The sequence below is a fragment of the Procambarus clarkii genome, chromosome 92 (genome assembly GCF_040958095.1).
Source record: "Procambarus clarkii isolate CNS0578487 chromosome 92, FALCON_Pclarkii_2.0, whole genome shotgun sequence".
NCBI classification, from domain to species: Eukaryota; Metazoa; Arthropoda; class Malacostraca; order Decapoda; family Cambaridae; genus Procambarus; species Procambarus clarkii.
Window position 1 is genome coordinate 9,574,875 of NC_091241.1, and position 18,885 is coordinate 9,593,759.

Sequence of the window (18,885 nt, forward strand, 5' to 3'; positions counted from 1 at the left end):
ATTTGCTGTTATCGTTTTCAGTGTCCGCCCCGAATGGTCGTGTCTGACGCCATAGCGGTAAATTATACAGAAATCAAAATCAAATGATGACCACACACCAGAAGATGAAGAAACGAGAACCAACCAACCAATGGGGGATATTACAGTCATAGGGGAGCTTCTGTTTATTATTAGTCCTCACAATGCACTACTTGTTTCTGAATCTCATATGTCGTTCATCTACTGGAAGCGAAATGTGGATACAGTGCAAGGATTTCAGGTAATTTATCCATGGTAATAAGATAGGTTGCGCGACGTTCCGGTCCGTCCTACACCATTACCAAGTCGTACAATTTCAAATCCATTCTTTTCATGGTAAAGTTTGATATATACTTGTACTGAGCGTGTCTGGGCAACCTGTAACGCGGGGGTTAGTGCAGTTGGCTTGAACCTATAAATGTCCAGGGATCAATTCCCAGCGAAACGATTTGTCATTTGTCCTACACTTGATGCTTCTGTTCACGTGAGCATTTTTCAACCCACCATTAGGCTGTGCTCATTCATGCAGCGGCCGATAAAAAAAAAAAAACATGTTCGTTAATTCTAACATACCGTACGTTCAATTGTCTATATAAATCACTTATTATATATTAACATTTGGTTTATGGCCTAGGCGTTTTTGTTCTTTTGACAATTATTTGTATTTGCAGTACTTGGGTGAAGCATTTAGAGCGTTGTGGTTCAAACAAATTTCGTCAGCGAAGCATTTATTCGGGAAGTGTTTGAACGTCATCAGTTGAGTCTTGTGTAACCCTTACATGCAGCATGACCACATGCAAGGGTTGGCGGTTAAGACCATAATCAACACTAACCGGACAACTTGCGGAGGCCCGCAGGTCTGCCCACCACATGTCTTGTATTACACAATACCAACCACGGCCTCCACCACATACAAACCCACACGGCTACCGCAGTCCCACCAAACACGGCCAGGGTTCATAGAGCATTTACACATCTGCGAAAGCTGTGCATCTTTCACCAGTCACGGCAGCTTTGTTTACATTTATTAAATAGTTTATGGTGTTCGTGCTGATTTTTCCATGCTGGTTTTTCGATTCACTCGCAGAATGAGTGACGCTGCACAGTTATGCCACTATGGCAAAATGTTTACTCACAGGATGAGTGAGAACAGCAACCTGCCTTCAGCGGCCTTCGCTGCTGCTGTTTTAGATTCAGCTACTCTGAACAAAAAGTGTCAAGTAGCAAGCTGGGCTATTTTTGAGCTGCGAGACACGTTAATGATCTCGACCTAACTAGTTCAGAGGAAATAAGGCGGCATGATCGCCGCATGGAATGCGGTTTAAAGTGTTCTCTGAGGGGCGAGTTTATTGGGCAGCATCACTCCTGAGTGATTGTTGGGGCTGGGGGCAGCGAGTCCATTGTGCACCTTATACTCATCCTGTGAGCGGCAGCAAGGGGGGGGGGGGGGGAGTGAACCATCCTGTCGTCCAAAAATTATATAACATTTTTTGCAACATTTTGTGCTAATTTAATTGGTCCACACCAACACCCGTCTTTTACCTTCGTTCTTGTTGTTTCAATAAAGCGACTCTAATGAACAAATCCACAAGGGCCGTGACGAGGATTCGAACCTACGTCCGAGAGCATCCCAGACGCTGCCTTAATCAACCCAGCTACGACATGGTATAAGAATTGCAACCAGAAATTCTACTGAATTTACTTGGACCCTGCAGCCTCTCCTGAGACACAAACCAGGACTTCGTGGATCCCTGTGGATTTGTTCATCTGATGCATCACGCTATTGTGATTTGTGTGTAAAGCGACTCTACTCTATTTCATGAAATTGAAATAAGTTTATTGAGATAAAATACACACAAAGGGATGAGGTAGCTCAAGCTATTCTCACCCCGTTCAGTACATCGTGTTAATACATATAAACACATCACAAACAATAAACATATTACCAAACATTCTGAGATAAACATCTACATTTCCTTCCTATTTCATGAACATAGGGACGCATGTCTACAAAAATCTAATATTTACACTTAATTAATGCAAAGAAAGCGAACTGTGATGGTTTTCCTATTACCGGGGAGAGTAAGTCCTGATAGCTTTATTATGGTCCTCTCTAGGTCTAACAACCCGTCCGTCTAACAACGCACGTCGCATTTTGACGTATACTTTACCTCGCGACAAAAGGTGTCGTGCAATAGTAGCGGGTCGCAAACTTGACGTGATGTCCCGTTTTCTATTCGTTGGTCCTCGGTTAGGTTAGGTTCGAGCGAGTTAATACCTCACTTTAGTTACTAACGCTGTTGAGGACGGGCTACGCATATAATGAATGCCACGTCGTCAGAGCCTAGTGTAGTGACGGTGTGGTGTCAGCTGCACCTGCCCCCTCCCCCCCACTCCCACACACTAACTCTCCACAAACCCTCCTTTTATCCTCCACCTTTTAAAGTGTTTTTTTTTTACATTTACCAATAAACAAACTGTGGCGTTATTTCACCTCAATAAAGGAATCTCAACATTATTTAAGCAAAGCAGTCTACATTAGCGGAGAACTAATTAGTTTCTCTAAATTTTATTGTAAAATTGCGAGGCTCGTAGTAAATGTCATGATGAGTAAGATAAAACTCGCAGGCAAGGCGAATCCCGTGCGAGACAGAAATGGTTGGGCATGTTTCCCATCACCTAATGCCTCTGTTTACCTAGCAGCAAGTATAGGTACCAGGGAGTTATAGCCAGCTTCTTGTGGGGGTTGCATCTTAGGGGCTTACTAATTTGTCCTTAGGGTGGACCTGGGTGGGTAAAGGGGGGGGTAGGGGGTTCCCTGTATATAGGCCTAACGAATATACGCACACAAGCTGCCGTCCCCCCCCCCCCCGCCATCCTGAGAAAATTCATTGCAATTACATTCACTAACTACGGTCAACCTGCCCTCTTAATAGAACGTCGAATTTTGACGTATTCTCTACCCAAGGCCAAAAATTGAACTAGAAAATGGCAGCGACTCGCAAAATTGACATACTGTCCCGTTTTCTTGTTTTGGGTCTGCTGGTAGGTTGGGGGGGGGAGGACTTTATTACATTTTCTTGACGTTGGAAAACTTTAGGACAACGGGCTGATATGACAGGCAAAACCGAGATAAAGTCCTTGGATTTGGGATACGTCATCCCGTTCTAAATAGTCAAACAGTTACAGTGTATGTCAAACATATAGTTACAATGTGTGTGTAAATTCTTGGGTTGTGTACAGTGGACTATATATCCGTTGAGCACAACCATTCAGTAGGAATACAATCTGCTCACAATCACCAATCTTTCAAGCTCAACAAACCTCTATGTAGAATTGAGAACAGATGCTTTTTCACCCACAGGGTTATAAACCCAAGGAACTGCCTACCCGCCGAAGCCACAAATGCCAAAAAACTTAGGTTTTTAAAATCTATCTGGAAAAGATCAAGGCAAATGTGGGGGACCTTCAACAAGCCGCCGGCGTCCTGTCCTCGTCGAAGCCACTAGTACTCACCTAGTTGTGCTTGCAGGGGTTGAGCTCTGGCTCTTTGGTCCCGCCTCTCAACCGTCAATCAACAGGTGTACAGGTTCCCGAGCCTATTGGGCTCTATCATATCTACACTTGAAACTGTGTATGGAGTCAGCCTCCACCACATCACTTCCTAATGCATTCCATTTGTCAACCACTCTGACACTAAAAAAGTTCTTTCTAACATCTCTGTGGCTCATTTGGGCACTCAGTTTCCACCTGTCCCCAAGTGCGTGTCCCCCTTGTGTTAAATAGCCTGTCTTTATCTACCCTGTCGATTCCCTTGAGGTCCACTAGTGTTAAGTGGATCCTTTGGTAAATCGGACAAATTTACATGGAGGGCCGGCCGGCCGAGCGGACAGCACTTCTTTATGTCCAAGGGGATGGGAAAGGATGGGGGAGGTAGAGGGATGGGGAGATGAAATTCAGGCAGAGGATGTGGGTGTAGAGAGAGAGGTGGTTTGAAAGTTCGGTGGCCTGTCCACCATGGGTTGGCATATATCGCACGCTGTACACGTGATCCTGTGGTCCCGGGTTCGATCCATGGCGCCGGCGAGAAACGATGGACTGAGTTTCTTTCACCCTATGCCTCTGTTACCTAGCAGTAAATATGTACCTGGGGGTTTGTCAGCTGTCACGGGCTGCTTCCTGGGGGCGGGGGAGGCCTGGTCGAGGACCGGACCGCGGGGACACTAAAGCCCCGAAATCATCTCAAGATATACATTAACATGAGGCAGACGGGTAGGCGACAGAGTAGAAACGGGATTCAGGTCTCATCCATCAATCAGCCACCCCCCCCCCCCTAAACACGCCCACCCGGTGGCGTTACATCACAACCCACACCCGTCTGACTAGGTGCCAAACCTCAAATTAGTGCAAGAGACCCAGTGAATACACACCCCAGACTAACTCCTACAGCCAGGGTTCAACAACGCTGCTTACTGCCAGAATCTAAGCAAAACGCCACTAACCTATTTACTATGCTTATATAAATCAGATTCTAAAAGAAATAAGACCCAGGAGTAGGACGAATGTTGTGGCAAATATCCCCCAGTTTACAGTCATGCTAGATCATGCACAGCTTCTCGTTGTCAAGAAGAAACTTTCAATGCAATATATAAATACTGTATTAGCATATACAGTACAATCAATTGTTATACGTATTTGTATACAGTACCATGATATTGGTCAGCCCCTGCATCCATCCTCGACTCAATTCCATTACATCCAGCGGTTGACCCCACAGACGCATTCATAAATTTTAACATGCTGTTCATTTAAAACAGAAATCTTCTCAAATATAAATTAATATTATAAAGTATTAGCATATTGTGAATATATAGGCATAGGTTGGCGAGTACTTTTATTTGTAGAACGTGGGTGAAGCATTTATAATGTGGTTCGAACAAAATTCGTCAGTGAAGCACTTGTTCCGGAAATGTTCGAATGTCATCAGTTGAGAGTCGCGTGTAAACCGTTTTTCATTCATAAACAGAGGGTTTGGCGGGTGCATAGAATGGACTTTGGCATTTGTGTGTAGGCTCGTCGCTGTGGCGGCCGTTGCCCAAACGCATTTATTAGTTTTAATTTATTGTGTAGGCATTTTATGATTTTATAGTAAAGTTATCCAAGAGATGGGCTCGAGTTATTTGGATAGGGGCGCAGTTCCATTGCTTACCATAGGCACTATTTTCCCTAGATACGTCTCTGCAAACAGCAGACGACCAACTGACAGGACAAATCTTTCATGCGGCATATTATATATTTTTTTTAACTCAAATACGTATTAATTATATTGCGGGTTTGTACATAGTTAAATGTAAGCAATGTTAGGCAATGTATTATCTGTTACCTTGGATAGGATGCAGACGATGAGTCACAATAACGTGGCTGAAGATACGAATGAGGGGAGGGAATTATCAGGGGGAAAGCGCCAAGCCATTAGACTATATAGCACTTTGGAAGGGGTGAAGATACGACGAGCAAACCACACATCAAAAGCTGGAGCAACACGTTTCGGTCCGTCCTGGACCATTATCAAGTAATCTTGGTTTAGGAGGATGTTTAAAGTTCTGATAAAAGGAACCGATTAAGCATGCTCGAGTATATTCGGGCATGGTCGAATTTTAGTAATGTCAGTTAGTTAGTAATGTCAAAATACAAGAACTGTGCGTTTATGAGAAAATATTGAGACACTACAATGGGGTCGAACCCACATCTTCGATAAGCCAGTATCTTAATGATTGTAAACCTGATAACGGTTTTGATAATAAAAACTAGTTTTCTAGGGCATACACTAATATAAAAATAGGAATAGGGGGTATCCCAGACGGGACAGAAATGGTTGGGCACGTTTCCTATCACCTAACGCCTCTGTTCACCTAGCAGTAAATAAGTAACCTGGAGTTAGTTAGCTGTTGTATTTTATTCTGGGGAGGGTCAATAGTTAGACCTTGGGAGACCTCGATATAAGCCTAACGTATAAATATACACAGACTGACTGACAAAATGAATGAATGAATTATTTATAGTACTTGGCTTGTGGAGTCAACATGTGGGAAGACCATTCGGCATTAAAATCTTTTACTATTGCACTATTAATTCATACAAATTTAGGTCAGATGCACTGCAATGTGCGCACATTATGCAGATCAAGACATGTCAATGGCAGGAGCCAATAGTATGATCACACCATGTTATTTAAGGCTGGTCGTATTGGGACGACCTGTAGCCTGCACACCCTTATTCTCTACATTATCAACAGAGAACATTTTCATTTAGACTGTTCAACATTACCCAAGATAAAGAACATTACAACAACGGTGGCTATAATTGATCTAATTAATGTAATTTATCCAAGATGGCATACTAGTCAAACATCCCAAGTGTGCCTGTTGTAGAATGTACAGTTTTACCTGAATTTACCCGAGGGTCATTATATATCTAGTGGCATTGACAAGGAGAGGACGCCGGCGGCTTGTCAAAGTTCCTCCCATTTGTCCTTATGGTTTTATCACGAGCTTGCATGTCTGGTATACTTGCTTTTCTCGTGACCAAGTATAACGTAACCTTAGCTAGAGTAGTGTAGTGTAGTGTTGTGATTGTGACCTTGACACCTCGACTAGCTGTGCAGAAATGCAATCACTGTCGTTATGTATAAATGGACAGGTACACTGATAGGTGTGTATGTGTGTATGTTGGCCTTCCATTACAGTTTGGACTTCAATGTTCATTGATTTGAACAATGAACAGATTTGTTCATTGGACTTCTGTTCGTAGTCAATCTGCCCGGTGTTGTTTCCCTATCAATATGCTTTACACCTGTGATTATTTTGGGTGATTGCAGGCGATACATGAAAGTGACGTTATTTTTAAGAGGACGGGTTGGATACATATAAATGCATTAATACACGATGGTTCAAAGTGACTGTATAGCAGCAACAAGCTTATCCTACGACATGTAGACTTAGGACATATGGAACGAATTTATGAATATGTTGCTTTCAAGACCGTTCGTCATTGGCAATCCGATTGGCTACATTAAAATAATATAATGGCTCTAATAGGTGCCACTGTCAACGTTGAAGGAACATAACTTTTAGATAAACTCCTTAACACGCCAAAACTTTGTCTATACAACTCTTTTTCTAGTCAAGACGTTAGGTCACGACGATGATGATATATAACCAGTATAAAATAAAAAAAATATCACGATTTAATAGGTTGTCCCAAAATCTTCCCCAAAGAGCCTATGGGGTGCCTACCTCCCAGTACTGCTGCTGGTCACACTTCATAGCCGTCTCCTCCACGCGCTGCAGACGATCAGAGTAAATCTTGGTGAACTCATCAAGGAGGCCAAGCATGAGGGAGGAGCTGCTATTCTTGGGGTCATCTTTCCCTCCTCCTCCTCCTCCCTCTCTGCTGCCATCACCAAGTGCCACCACCATCTCCCTCCCAGACACCTCCACACTACTCTCCTCACCCTTATACCGTTCCTCTCGCGACTCCATACTTTCCTCTAGAGACTCTGTTATACTTATCCACAATCAGAGTATCACACAGACACTATATTAACAGCTGCGAGCGCCATAATAGTAGAGAAGAGAGCGGTGTACGAGTCCCGTGTCACATCCCAGCCGCCACTGACAGCGACCGCCGCCGCCCTCACAGATGGCACCACAAGCTCCACCACTCTTCAAACACATCTCTCAACGTTTTAGGGCTAATATACACATTTGCAAACCTTCTGAGGGTATTTTCATTTTGTGTGTATGTGGCTTCCTCGTACCGTTTTATATTTTACTGAGATGATATTGGCGATTGTTAATAAGCGGACTATAGGTTGAGCAATTAAGTAATACCGTTGTTTGCTGCAATTTAACTAGCCTTAAACCTATATTCTGCTTTTTCACTATTAAATATTATTGCTATTATTATTATCATCGTTATTAATATTATATTGAATTAATAATTTAGTTGTAAGGTACTTTTAGTAAGTTGGGAGACGTCGTCTGTCTGTTTACATGTCCAGATGATCGAGCTGGGCAGCGGCGAGCCGAGCCCTGGCCGCGAAACACCAGACCAGGTCCTCACTGCCTTACCTCGTATCTGTGGTCACATAGCCTACGAGGAGTTCTTCAGGGAGTTCCTGGAGAAGAACAAGCCATGTGTGTTCTCCAGCAGCTTCACCGAGGAGTGGCGGGCGAGGACGGACTGGGTCACACCGTCGGCCGGGGCTCACGTGCAGTACTTGCAAGAACATTTTGGTAGTTGCAGATCTCCTCAATGTCTGATTTATTGTTATAGTTATTTATTGAATATGATGATTAAAGGACTTGTAGGTGATCATGCATTAGTTATACATTTATACACAGCTTTTTATTACTAGGTAGACCTATGCCATGTGGAATAGTTCAAGACCTGGCCCCAGTAAATAGGCTGTGACATCCCGCTAGTTATGAAGGTTTGCTAAACCACGTATGGTGATTACCTGCATTATATTTTGTAAAAGAAAATATTTGCAGGCAACATGGGATGTCCTGGAGCCTTTGCAGGCTCTTGGTGGCATTCTTTGATGTCAGTTGAGTTTCAGTACGGTCTCTGTCGTCTGGCCTCAGTTCAGTGTTTTGTCACGCTCTTCATGCTGTTAATGCTCTGTTTCTTAGGTCCTTATTTCTAAGACCAGCCTTTCCAAATCCTCAGCCTGATGGTTCAGTCAGGCAGCCAGCTGTTTGTCCCCGATCTAGGGATGTGCTGATGCTTTTCCTTTTTCCTTGGTTAAAAAGCTACTTTTGGAAGTCCTGATGATGATGATGACTTCTCACTTTATGTTGGTTGTCCTTCAGTCTTCCCATGCTTGTGTGTGCTTGGGTGATTTGTGTGTGTCCTTTTAATCTGTACTTTTTTTTTTTTCTTCCTAGTTTCTCCCACGGATTGAACAAGTTTGCTTTTCTGTTTTTTGAGAGTAATCTGCTAACTACTTAAGGATTTCTTCAAGAAATAAATAATTGAATGCAATGAGATGCCTATTTCTGGTGGGCCCCCAGTACCTCTCTGCTACTGCCCGGTTTCCTTCTTCCCTGTGAAGTTGTGAAGTTTTGCGTGGGCTGATCCAGAGTGAGGAGGATGGTGGGTTGAGACCCCAGGGAACCTGAGTTGCCATCTGGTGGCAGTCAGATACATTATTATTATTAGGGTATTTACCTAGAGGTGCCTAATTTCCATTAAGCACTTGCCTGTTTTGGTGCAATTATTCTTTCTTGTATGGTTTTCTCTGTTTTGTGGTTAATTTCTGATCCCCCTGCTCCTCTCTCCTCACAGTGGGTCTTGAAGGCCTGATGTATTGAGGCATGGCTAATTGGTACCCGATTTAATCTTCGGGAGCTACTGAGGCTCTAAAGAAAGTTGGTTCAATTATGTCAAACTCTTGATTTTTATGACAGTATATATTACTGCACCATATAATTATTATTTACATGTAAACAAAATCATTGTTTAATTCATCAGTTTGCATAATATACACAAGTCAGATCTTTCCTTAATCCCTCATAATCTGCACACCTCAGATCTTTCTTTAATCCTTGTAATCTGTACATACCAGATCCTTCTTTAATCCCTCATAATCTGCATACACCAGATCATTCTTTATTCCCTCATAATCAACTTTGTGAAAATGCAAAACCATCTCTCTTATATCTCATCTTATGTATACACATTTGTTTTTTTAAGGTACCTTCCATTTCTGCACATGTAAAGGTATTTATTAAACAAATTCTTAAAATCTGTGAGTTTAGTTTTATGTTTTAGTTTTTAGTTTTATAAGTTTTGGTGATATGTCTGATTTTTTTTTCTAGGAATGTACATCAACCAGTGATGGTTGATGACTGGTTATTTTTCATGCAGATACTTCAAGAGTATAATGCTGGTACATGCATAATAATAATTTGTTTTGTCGGGGACAGGAGGCCTGTGTATATATGTACATTAGGCTGGTATTGAGGTCTCCCTAGGGTTCAACTACTGACCCTTCCCAGAATGCAACCTTACAACAGTTGCCTAACAACCTGGGTACTATTTACTGCTAGGTGATCAGAGGCATTATTGGAAAGGAAACGTGCCAGTTCTGTCCCACCTGGGATTCCCAATAGTGAGTCGAAAGCAAAGCCAACCGTACTAATTCCGAAGTTTTTAAATTGCAAAACTAATAATTCAAGTCAGTATAGACAAGATACATAACATGTTTATGAAAGAACAATTTTATGTCACAAAGATATATCTTAGGATACTATTTTCCACTGCTGCAGGGGAGGCAGAAGTGCCCGTGGCAAACTGTGACCAAAAGCACTATGACTCGCAGGAGAAGACTACATACAAGTTGAAAGACTATATTGACTATTGGAAAGGCCTCAGGAAAACATCTTCAGGAACCAAACAGTGTCTTTACTTGAAGGTAATGTTAGTATATTTGTGCCATTCATTACAATAGTGTGATAGTGATTTTGAGGAGGAGGAGGAGGAGTGTGATTCTTAATACCTGGTAAACACATGAAGGAGTTAGTTCTTGCATATTTGTACATACAGTATGTAAATGTATAATTGTGCAATACCATAGCTTCCTTGATGTATGATGTGTTCTATTTATAACTCAACTTTTATAGGACTGGCATTTTGTGCGAGCATATCCTGATTATGGTGCTTACACAACCCTCCAGTACTTCGCCTCTGATTGGCTCAATGAATTCTGGGAAGTCAGGGAAGATATCCAGGATGATTATCGATTTGTATATATGGGACCAAAGGGTAGCTGGTGAGTCCTTTATTATTATAGTTAAAACCATCCAACCCAATGCACTAGTGTGTTGGGGCATTTTGTGTCCATCACATTAATTGGCCTTCACTGTTCCTGTAACATCCTCCATACCTGTTCAATATTGCTTTCATGAATTTTGTACCATATGCAGTATGTAGGTTATGCAGAGGCATATCAGATTTGGCAGATCATTATATCACTGAATGTACTGTGTACCGTGTGTATAGTATTGCAGCTATGTACAGGGTATTGTGATGTACATCTCATAAATTGCCATACGTTACAGTATTAATAGAACATAAAAATGCCCCGATCAGGATTTTGGCAGTATTAGTTGGAATTTATCTTTGTTTCATAATTAAATTTATTTAAAATACTGCATGAATTTTAAATAAATAATTTTATATATAAGTATTTACAAATTAAGATTATCTAGTTTGTGAGTAAATTCAGAATTTAACATGCCTGTATACAATACATGAATATTTCAAAATTGTTTTTCAGGACTCCATTTCATGCAGATGTGTTCCGGTCATATAGCTGGTCGGCAAATATTTGTGGACGTAAAAGATGGGTGTTTTACCCACCGGGCGAGGACCAGTACTTGAGAGACCCATTTGGTACACCCATATATGATGTAGACTCTGCAGAATTGAGGTATGATATAACCTTTTTGCTGTATTAAGCGGTTATGGTTGAACTACGAAAAGCTTTCCCAGTATGCAAGTTTTGGCAAATGCATTAGATGGTGCTACATAGTCTTCCCCGGCTTGGTGCCTTCTTTTGATAATTACGTAACAAATGCATCACAAATATTATTTAGACATAATAAAATGTTTGTTCAGCCATCAGATCTCCAGAACAGGAGTTTAGTCTTGGTAGCTGCAGCCATTTGGTGGCACTAGAGAGGAACTTCACCCTATGGAGTAGACCTAAATCTGTCAGGAGATACTGATATACAGTAGATAGGTTTATATCTTGTATATTTTTTTATCGCTGGAAAGATCTTAAGATGGATGCAACAAATATTGCAAAAACAAACTATTTGTATTATGCCTTGTGTAGACCCAATCAAAAAATGTGGCCAAAGTAGAAATTCAGTAGAAAAAAGGTTAATTCTGTATGTTTAAATACCCTAGATCATCATCCAGGTTGACTCTAAGAATGATACCCAACTTTGCCATGATTAACTTGTTCTATTTGTTAATTACTAAATGGTCAAAATGCAGTGCAGATAATTGATGCAATCAGTAAAGAATCATTATTTGAATTTTTGGTACATAAATATTTTGTACATGAAGAAGAGTAGATAGACCCCATATATTTATGCACTATATCATTTCACCCTCAGTGATTCCTCCAAATATCCAAAAGCACCTTCTGCGATAGGGCGCCTGGAGGTGATCCAGGAACTCGGAGAAACTATATTTGTTCCTTCAGGATGGCATCATCAAGTCTGGAACCTAGTAAGACAATGTGTTCTCTGTATTACACATTTGCTTGTTTTGGATTATAATCATCTCCCAGAACATGCGTACTACACACGACAATATGCTTTCTGGATACAGCTCTCCTCGAAAGCCCAGGTTCTTTTTTGTTGGTGGTCTGATAACATTATGAATGAGGTTGCTCAAGCAAGCAGTCTGAATAAATGTTGTAATAAAACTGGGTGAGAGGAATGGGTGGGGAGGCATTGTGGCCCACATGATTAAATGGGAGGGGGGGACCTCTGTATAAGCCTATTATATATACTGTATATACATTGGCTGCCTGTCCCACAACACAATTAAAATTATATTGGCAAGAACTCTTTCCCCCCCCACCCCCTTCCACACCAAAAATTAGCATTAATTTTTTCCCTTGCATTCAAGGATGATGCTTGGTATTTTTTTTCACACACAACAGGTTTTTTCAGCCATTCTTGGTTTGGACGTATTCAGAAAGCATATTTTTGCCTGCATCTTGTATGTGTCCTATTTCAGGCATTCTATCTTTTAAACCTAATTTTTAGGAAACCTGTTAGATTGATTAGTGGGTAACGTGTCTCTTGTGTTGTTTGCTAGGGGTCAGCATATCCTGGGTTTAGATTTTAACATTTTATGGTCCCAGGCGGGACAGAAATAGTTGGTCACAAATACCTTCACATAATGGCTCTGTTCACCTAGCAGTAAATAGGTGCCTGGGAGTTGGGCAACTGTTGCAGGCTTGCTTCTTAGGGTGGGTCAGTAGTTCGACCTGGGGGGAGGGGGGACTTTGATACAAGACTTAAGTACAGTATACTGTATATATGTACACACACACACACACAAACTTCCTGTCTCCCAACAAAATGAACTATTTAAATTATTATTATTATTATCATTATTATTAAAATACAGATTTTATTTTATGCTGAACCCCCCCCCCCACCGACTCCACTATGACACTTCCAATAAAATCGCCATTAATCCTGCAAAATTTAATGACGCTAATTCCGAGTATCTGGCCTTCAACCTTGAACACAGACATTTTCTCTTACAGATAAAATTTATATTAGTCTAGAATATATATTATCAAGACATAATTATACACCATAGAACCTAATTATACATCATAGAGAGAAAGAGAAGTGAATAATGGAGAGGAAGTGAATAGAGGAAAAAAAGTTGTTACTCATAACTTTTAACACAGTATAACTTAACCATTATCTCTGTGGGGGAAAAATTGAATACAAGTTTTTTGTCTATTTTGAAAAAATCCTTACCTTGAGAATATGAAAAAAGTTAATTTTTAAGGTGGCAGATATTTGCTGGAGACTTTAAATACTGATTGGGAATACTATGTACCCCATGGGCATTTCAAATGTTAAAAAGTACTTAAAACGTCTTTGGATGATATGTCCAATATGGGTCGACAATATTAAAATGATGTGTGTGTGTTTCAAGGGTTGTATATTGTACATTTTCCTTCAGAGTTTGAATTACAAACTTTTCTTAACATATCATTAGATGGAAAAAGTGCTTTAGCAGCATTCTTCATGTTTTGATTATAACTCGTCAATGTTTAATTTCTAGGAGGACACAATCTCTATCAACCACAACTGGTTAAATGGCACCAACATCCACGTAGCTTGGGACTTTTTGGTCGAGTCCCTGAACCAGGTACCACCGTCACATTTCCTTTTGTTCACATTAACACAATTGTAAATTTAAAATAGTCCCAGTATATTCTGGGATATGATGTGACTTTAGTTAGTTCTTGATGCCAGACTCGTTACAAAAATCTTTGACACGTAGGCCTAGTTTCTCCCAGATGCACTGCCACCCCAAATGTTATGGAGTACACAGGATATCTAGACATCAGAAAAGTAAGCAAGCATAACACTAATATGTACAGTGATGGAGAATTATTCTTTTACCTTTAATTCCAATTTCCAGTTTTCTATGTTTTAAGGAAGATATGGTTAAAAATATTGTAGGTCAGTTGGTTGTCATCTGGGCTCGTAAAGCACCAGCTAAAAGTTTGATTCTATGCTCTGGCAGATTTGACTTACTACCCACCTACTTTGTTCTTGCTTGATGACCACCGTCTTGCAAACCTAAGAGATGTCTTGGTGACAGGATGATGTGTGCCTGAATCTTGCTCATGTTAACATGAAGGATAAAGGATGTCAGAATATGTAAAGTTATGGAAGTGAAGTATAGATGGAAAAGTATGTAGTTATCAGAAGAAAAATGCAAAGTCACTATGATTCTAGAGCACCCTTTCAAGTTATTTAAAAGTGAGGTACAGTACTTGTATGTCATTTAAGATGATGAAATTTAAATAGTAACAGAAGTGTCAAGGCAGTTTGAATGAGATAACATTTGGATGGACAAACAAAAATATATGCGAGACAGGTGCAGTTAATGGACCGATTTCAATACTTTAAATGCACAAAATCTGTTTTATTATTGTAAAACTATCATAAGGAAACTTCATAATATCATAATTTGGTAATAAATTTGCTGCATATAAATCAAGAGTCATTGGTAAGAAAATGTAATCTCATTATTAGAAGGCATATATTTTTTGTAAAGTGAGGTATACTTTCATTGTTCATTAAGTAATTTAAGTGCTAGAATAAATTCCACTTATTCTCAAACCAAGTAACCTTCAAATAAAAAATCTTCAACAAGCAAACAATGTGCCCAAATTTAACATTATACACTACGATAACAAATATTAAGATTTCCTGGACTATAAAAGGAAATTATGTTGAAACTGCCTATCTCCAAAAATTGGGGTCTGCCATAAATACAAACACTTCCATCTTCACCAACTATGTGCCATAACATTCTGTTATTGCCATTGCTGTATTATACTATTCCATGTTATACTGTACCTAACCAACCTAACCAAATAAAATTGGTTAGGTACAGTATATTTGTACCTAATTACACAAATTTTTGTGTAATTCCATTAATATTACATGTAACATATTTTCCTATAATATTATTGGTAAGGGAAATGGAAGGTGTATTGTATACAGTTAAAGTTGGTATGTAGTTACTGTATTTGTTGGGCATTTTGGATTTTTTTTGTTGGGCTTTCTGGAATTATTTTGTTGGGACGCTTCAAAGCTGCAATGATTGTTGGAAAATGTACAGGTTTCATAAGTGGTTGCATTAATGCTTGGTGACTTGGCTATGATAACGAACACTAAAAGTACTAAGCATTACAAACCTCAGGTCGAGTATGCTATTCGGGACTGCACTGAAATGGATGACTGGGTCAGTCAGTGTCAGCTGTTGCTGCGTGCCACTCATGGCATGGACTATAAAGAATTCTACGCATTTCTTCGCACTGTGGCACGACGAAGGATCGACTACCTAACAGGTTAGAAATTTTTTTAAATTAAAATTACTGTTTATTTTCTTCCCATTCACTGTACTTGTGGAAGTTGTGGATTTCTTTCTATGCAATGTCATAAAATAATAGCCAATCAGACAAAATTAAATAAATTTCTCTTCTTAGGAAAAGGTCCACTTCTCAGCTTTGGATACTGGGAAATTGGCAAAAATCATGTAATATATGACTTAAAGAAAATACAGTGGTGCTTGGAGAGACTGTTGGACGATGAACGTTTCGAAACCATCAAGAGCTTCGGCGAAATGGAAGATCACCCATCTCGGCTCCTTGAAGATGTTGCATCCGCCTTGTCATGATCACTCAGAATTGTATGATTTTTAATTTGATAATAGTTATAACCCTAATTTTTAAATACAGGAGTGGGTATTTTAGTCAAATACTGAACTGTAGTTGGAGAGCTGCGTTTCAAGTGAGGAAGCTTTCCCACGCACCATATAGGGACTGCAAGTATTTGAATAAACCCATTCATGGGGCTAGATGAATGAAGACTGATTGAGACAGGAATCATCTTCTCATCTTCATTGTTCATCACTCTGCATATCACATATTACGACTGGTATGGAGTTCAACCCAGATGAATGTCTAGAAACCACCACCAGTACACCCTTCACCCAGTCTCAGAGCTCCAGGCAGGTGGCGACTGCAAGACCTGCTGGTTCCTTGCTATGTATAGGTAACCCACCAGTTACACCACCGGCTCATTGTTCCATGTGACAAAGAATGTGACATCACCATCAGGGGTATAAATACTCGTGACCTTGGTCACTTCAGCAGTCTATCTCGGGGGAATCAACATTATGGCCTCCATGCGATGCTGGCATACAGCTGCTTCGTGTCTAGGTTGTAATAAGAGTAAATAATTTCAGTGTCGCCCTTATTTTTGTGTTAACGTAAGTTTGTATATGTATTGACTATGCGTGATACATCCTATCAAACGAACTTGGTTTCATTGAGCATTGAATTAAAGTAACTTCCATCATTTATGTTGGAACATGTAATGCTTGCAGGGATCTTGATAAGCCACAAGCTTATTGCATTTTGTTGCTTATTATTGTCTAAATTTTATTTTTTCTATAACGATAAGAGATATTGGGGTAAAAAAGTTATTTATTAAATATTAATCTTTGTTACATGTAATTTATCTCATGTTTAATATAGGACATTGTATGTGGAATCTGCAAAACATTTGTCTTCAAAGTTTGTATTGCTGAATGTTGTATCTTGGCAGAAATGTTCAAAAGTTTAATACAATTATTTATATTTGTTGCTATTATGAAATTTGGAAAGATTTTGAAGACTTGCTTGTGTTTGTTTTCATTGATGTTGCTACAATTTCATAGATTCAAGTCATTTAAGGATATTTTTATATACTGTACTGTGTATGAGGCATTTTATACAACTAAATATAATGTGCTATACAGTAATGTATATAGTTTTCATCTCGGACCTAAGCTTCTGAAAAGATTAAACGGCTTTTGTTCCATTATTTAATGTAGGAAATGTACTTGAAACTATTTTTTTCTGTGACTCACTCTCGGCAGTTATCAATATTAAAAGTACTGGTAGATAATTAAAAAATTGCAAGAGCATCAAAACTTACAAAAAAAATTTTTTAAAGTACATAGTAAAACCAGGACTAATGGTGCTATTTCTGCCTTCTGTGTTTCAACTTTGACTTATTGCTACTACTGTATTAATAAATTAAATGTAGAAATTTATAAATTAAGTGTAGAAGCATCACAAATGCATGTCAAGGATATAATGTACGACGGATGTGCAACTTGGCATCTGCTGAAATTTATGTCAGAGATGGGCCTTAGAACTTGTGATCAGTGGCAAGTAAGTACTAGATATTGATTAGTATTCTTCTCATATTACATATGACAAAAGATGTTTACAAATAAATAACCCAACCCACATGTGAAACGAAATGAAAGGATGATGTTTCGGTCCACCCCGGACTGTTATCAAGTGACGACTCGATAAGGGTCACAGTACATACTGAAACTAATTTACTTTCATTCCATGTGTGGGATGGGTTATTTGTTTTTGGCCATGTTACAGTGACTTACTCTCTGCAAGATTATGAATATACAAGGTTGAGTGCGTGCATGCCAGTATTACAATTTAGGTAGTGATAAGGAGATGAAGGTACACATCTGTGACTTAAATATAAAACATCTAGGATGTGTATTATGAAAGTTTTCATATTAGCATTTAAATTTTAAGCTATTCTAATAGACTTAATGGTTAGCTTTGTACAAATGGTAGATAATTCATTATCACAATGGTTATTGGTTTTCTACATCCAGCAAGTTCTTGGTCTACAACTAATAATATACTAGAGTATACTAATAGTATACTCTAGTTCATCTTCTCAACCCATCATCAACAAAGGGTTTGGATCTATGCCAATTAGTAGCTGTCCTAATTTATGAATAAAATAAATGTTGCACAATTTGCAACTGCTGCTCATCAAGCTTCTCTCTGATAGTTTTCACTCACTAAATGCTCAAAGCACTTAAAGTGTATGGAGGCAGCATTTTGAGAAAACAAATAGTTGTCGACATAATCAAAACCCCAAATCTAGGTCCGTGTTTAAAGCCTGTGATAAACACACACTTCTGTAATATTGTTGGTGACACAGTATATTGCATTGTTCAAAATATTAACATGTGCATCTTTGAGCATGGTCTGAGGATGGGTTGTATTTCTTAAACCACACAATGCCTTCACCGTACTGTTAAGCATTTTACCTTATGCTGTGCACGAGGTCTTTCATTGTACTGTATTTTGGTCGCTTGTAATTTATCACTAATAAATACTGAATGAACGAATGAATGAATTTTCTTATTGGCAAAAATAATAATTATGATCATAACATTTACAGTTTTGATCATTACATTTACAATTTGATAAATGTGTACTCTTGAATAATTCAGCACATTTTGATGTCAAAATCCCCTATGGCTAAAATATGATGTACTATACTATAAATCATAGCAGCTTACAAAGTTTGTTTTCTATGTATGGTTTATCAATTAAGTTAGGAAAGGTTCAGGCAATTTAGTACATAATTTTCTGTGACCATTTAAGAGGATAGGCTGGTTTAATACAATGTAAGTTTTAAAAAAAAA

At 39.2% G+C, this 18,885-nt stretch overlaps 2 protein-coding genes across 4 annotated transcripts in view; one reads left to right on the forward strand and one right to left on the reverse strand.

The window, feature by feature from the left end:
- LOC123775078 (early endosome antigen 1) overlaps nucleotides 1-7,593 on the reverse strand; it is a 63,390-nt gene extending 55,797 nt beyond the window's left edge. The window contains exon 1 of the mRNA XM_069319310.1: nucleotides 7,314-7,593. Coding sequence (XP_069175411.1) covers nucleotides 7,314-7,559 — 246 coding nt within the window. The 5' untranslated portion in view covers nucleotides 7,560-7,593. The remainder of the gene's footprint in view (nucleotides 1-7,313) is intronic.
- An 86-nt stretch (nucleotides 7,594-7,679) lies between these two features.
- JMJD4 (jumonji domain containing 4) lies at nucleotides 7,680-18,585 on the forward strand. 3 transcript variants are annotated; one of them, XM_069319311.1, is made up of 9 exons: nucleotides 7,680-7,818; nucleotides 8,081-8,315; nucleotides 10,353-10,498; nucleotides 10,707-10,855; nucleotides 11,363-11,515; nucleotides 12,210-12,324; nucleotides 13,912-13,998; nucleotides 15,568-15,715; nucleotides 15,854-18,585. In XM_069319311.1, exons 1-9 carry the CDS (start codon nucleotides 7,720-7,722, stop codon nucleotides 16,042-16,044), a joined length of 1,323 nt encoding a protein of 440 aa, XP_069175412.1. In that variant the 5' UTR covers nucleotides 7,680-7,719; the 3' UTR covers nucleotides 16,045-18,585. The 3 variants fall into 3 exon arrangements, with proteins under 3 accessions (XP_069175412.1, XP_045625875.2, XP_069175413.1); XM_045769919.2 differs by lacking the exon at nucleotides 7,680-7,818 and having other exon boundaries at nucleotides 8,046-8,315; XM_069319312.1 differs by lacking the exon at nucleotides 7,680-7,818 and having other exon boundaries at nucleotides 8,064-8,251.
- The last annotated feature ends 300 nt before the right edge of the window (nucleotides 18,586-18,885 follow it).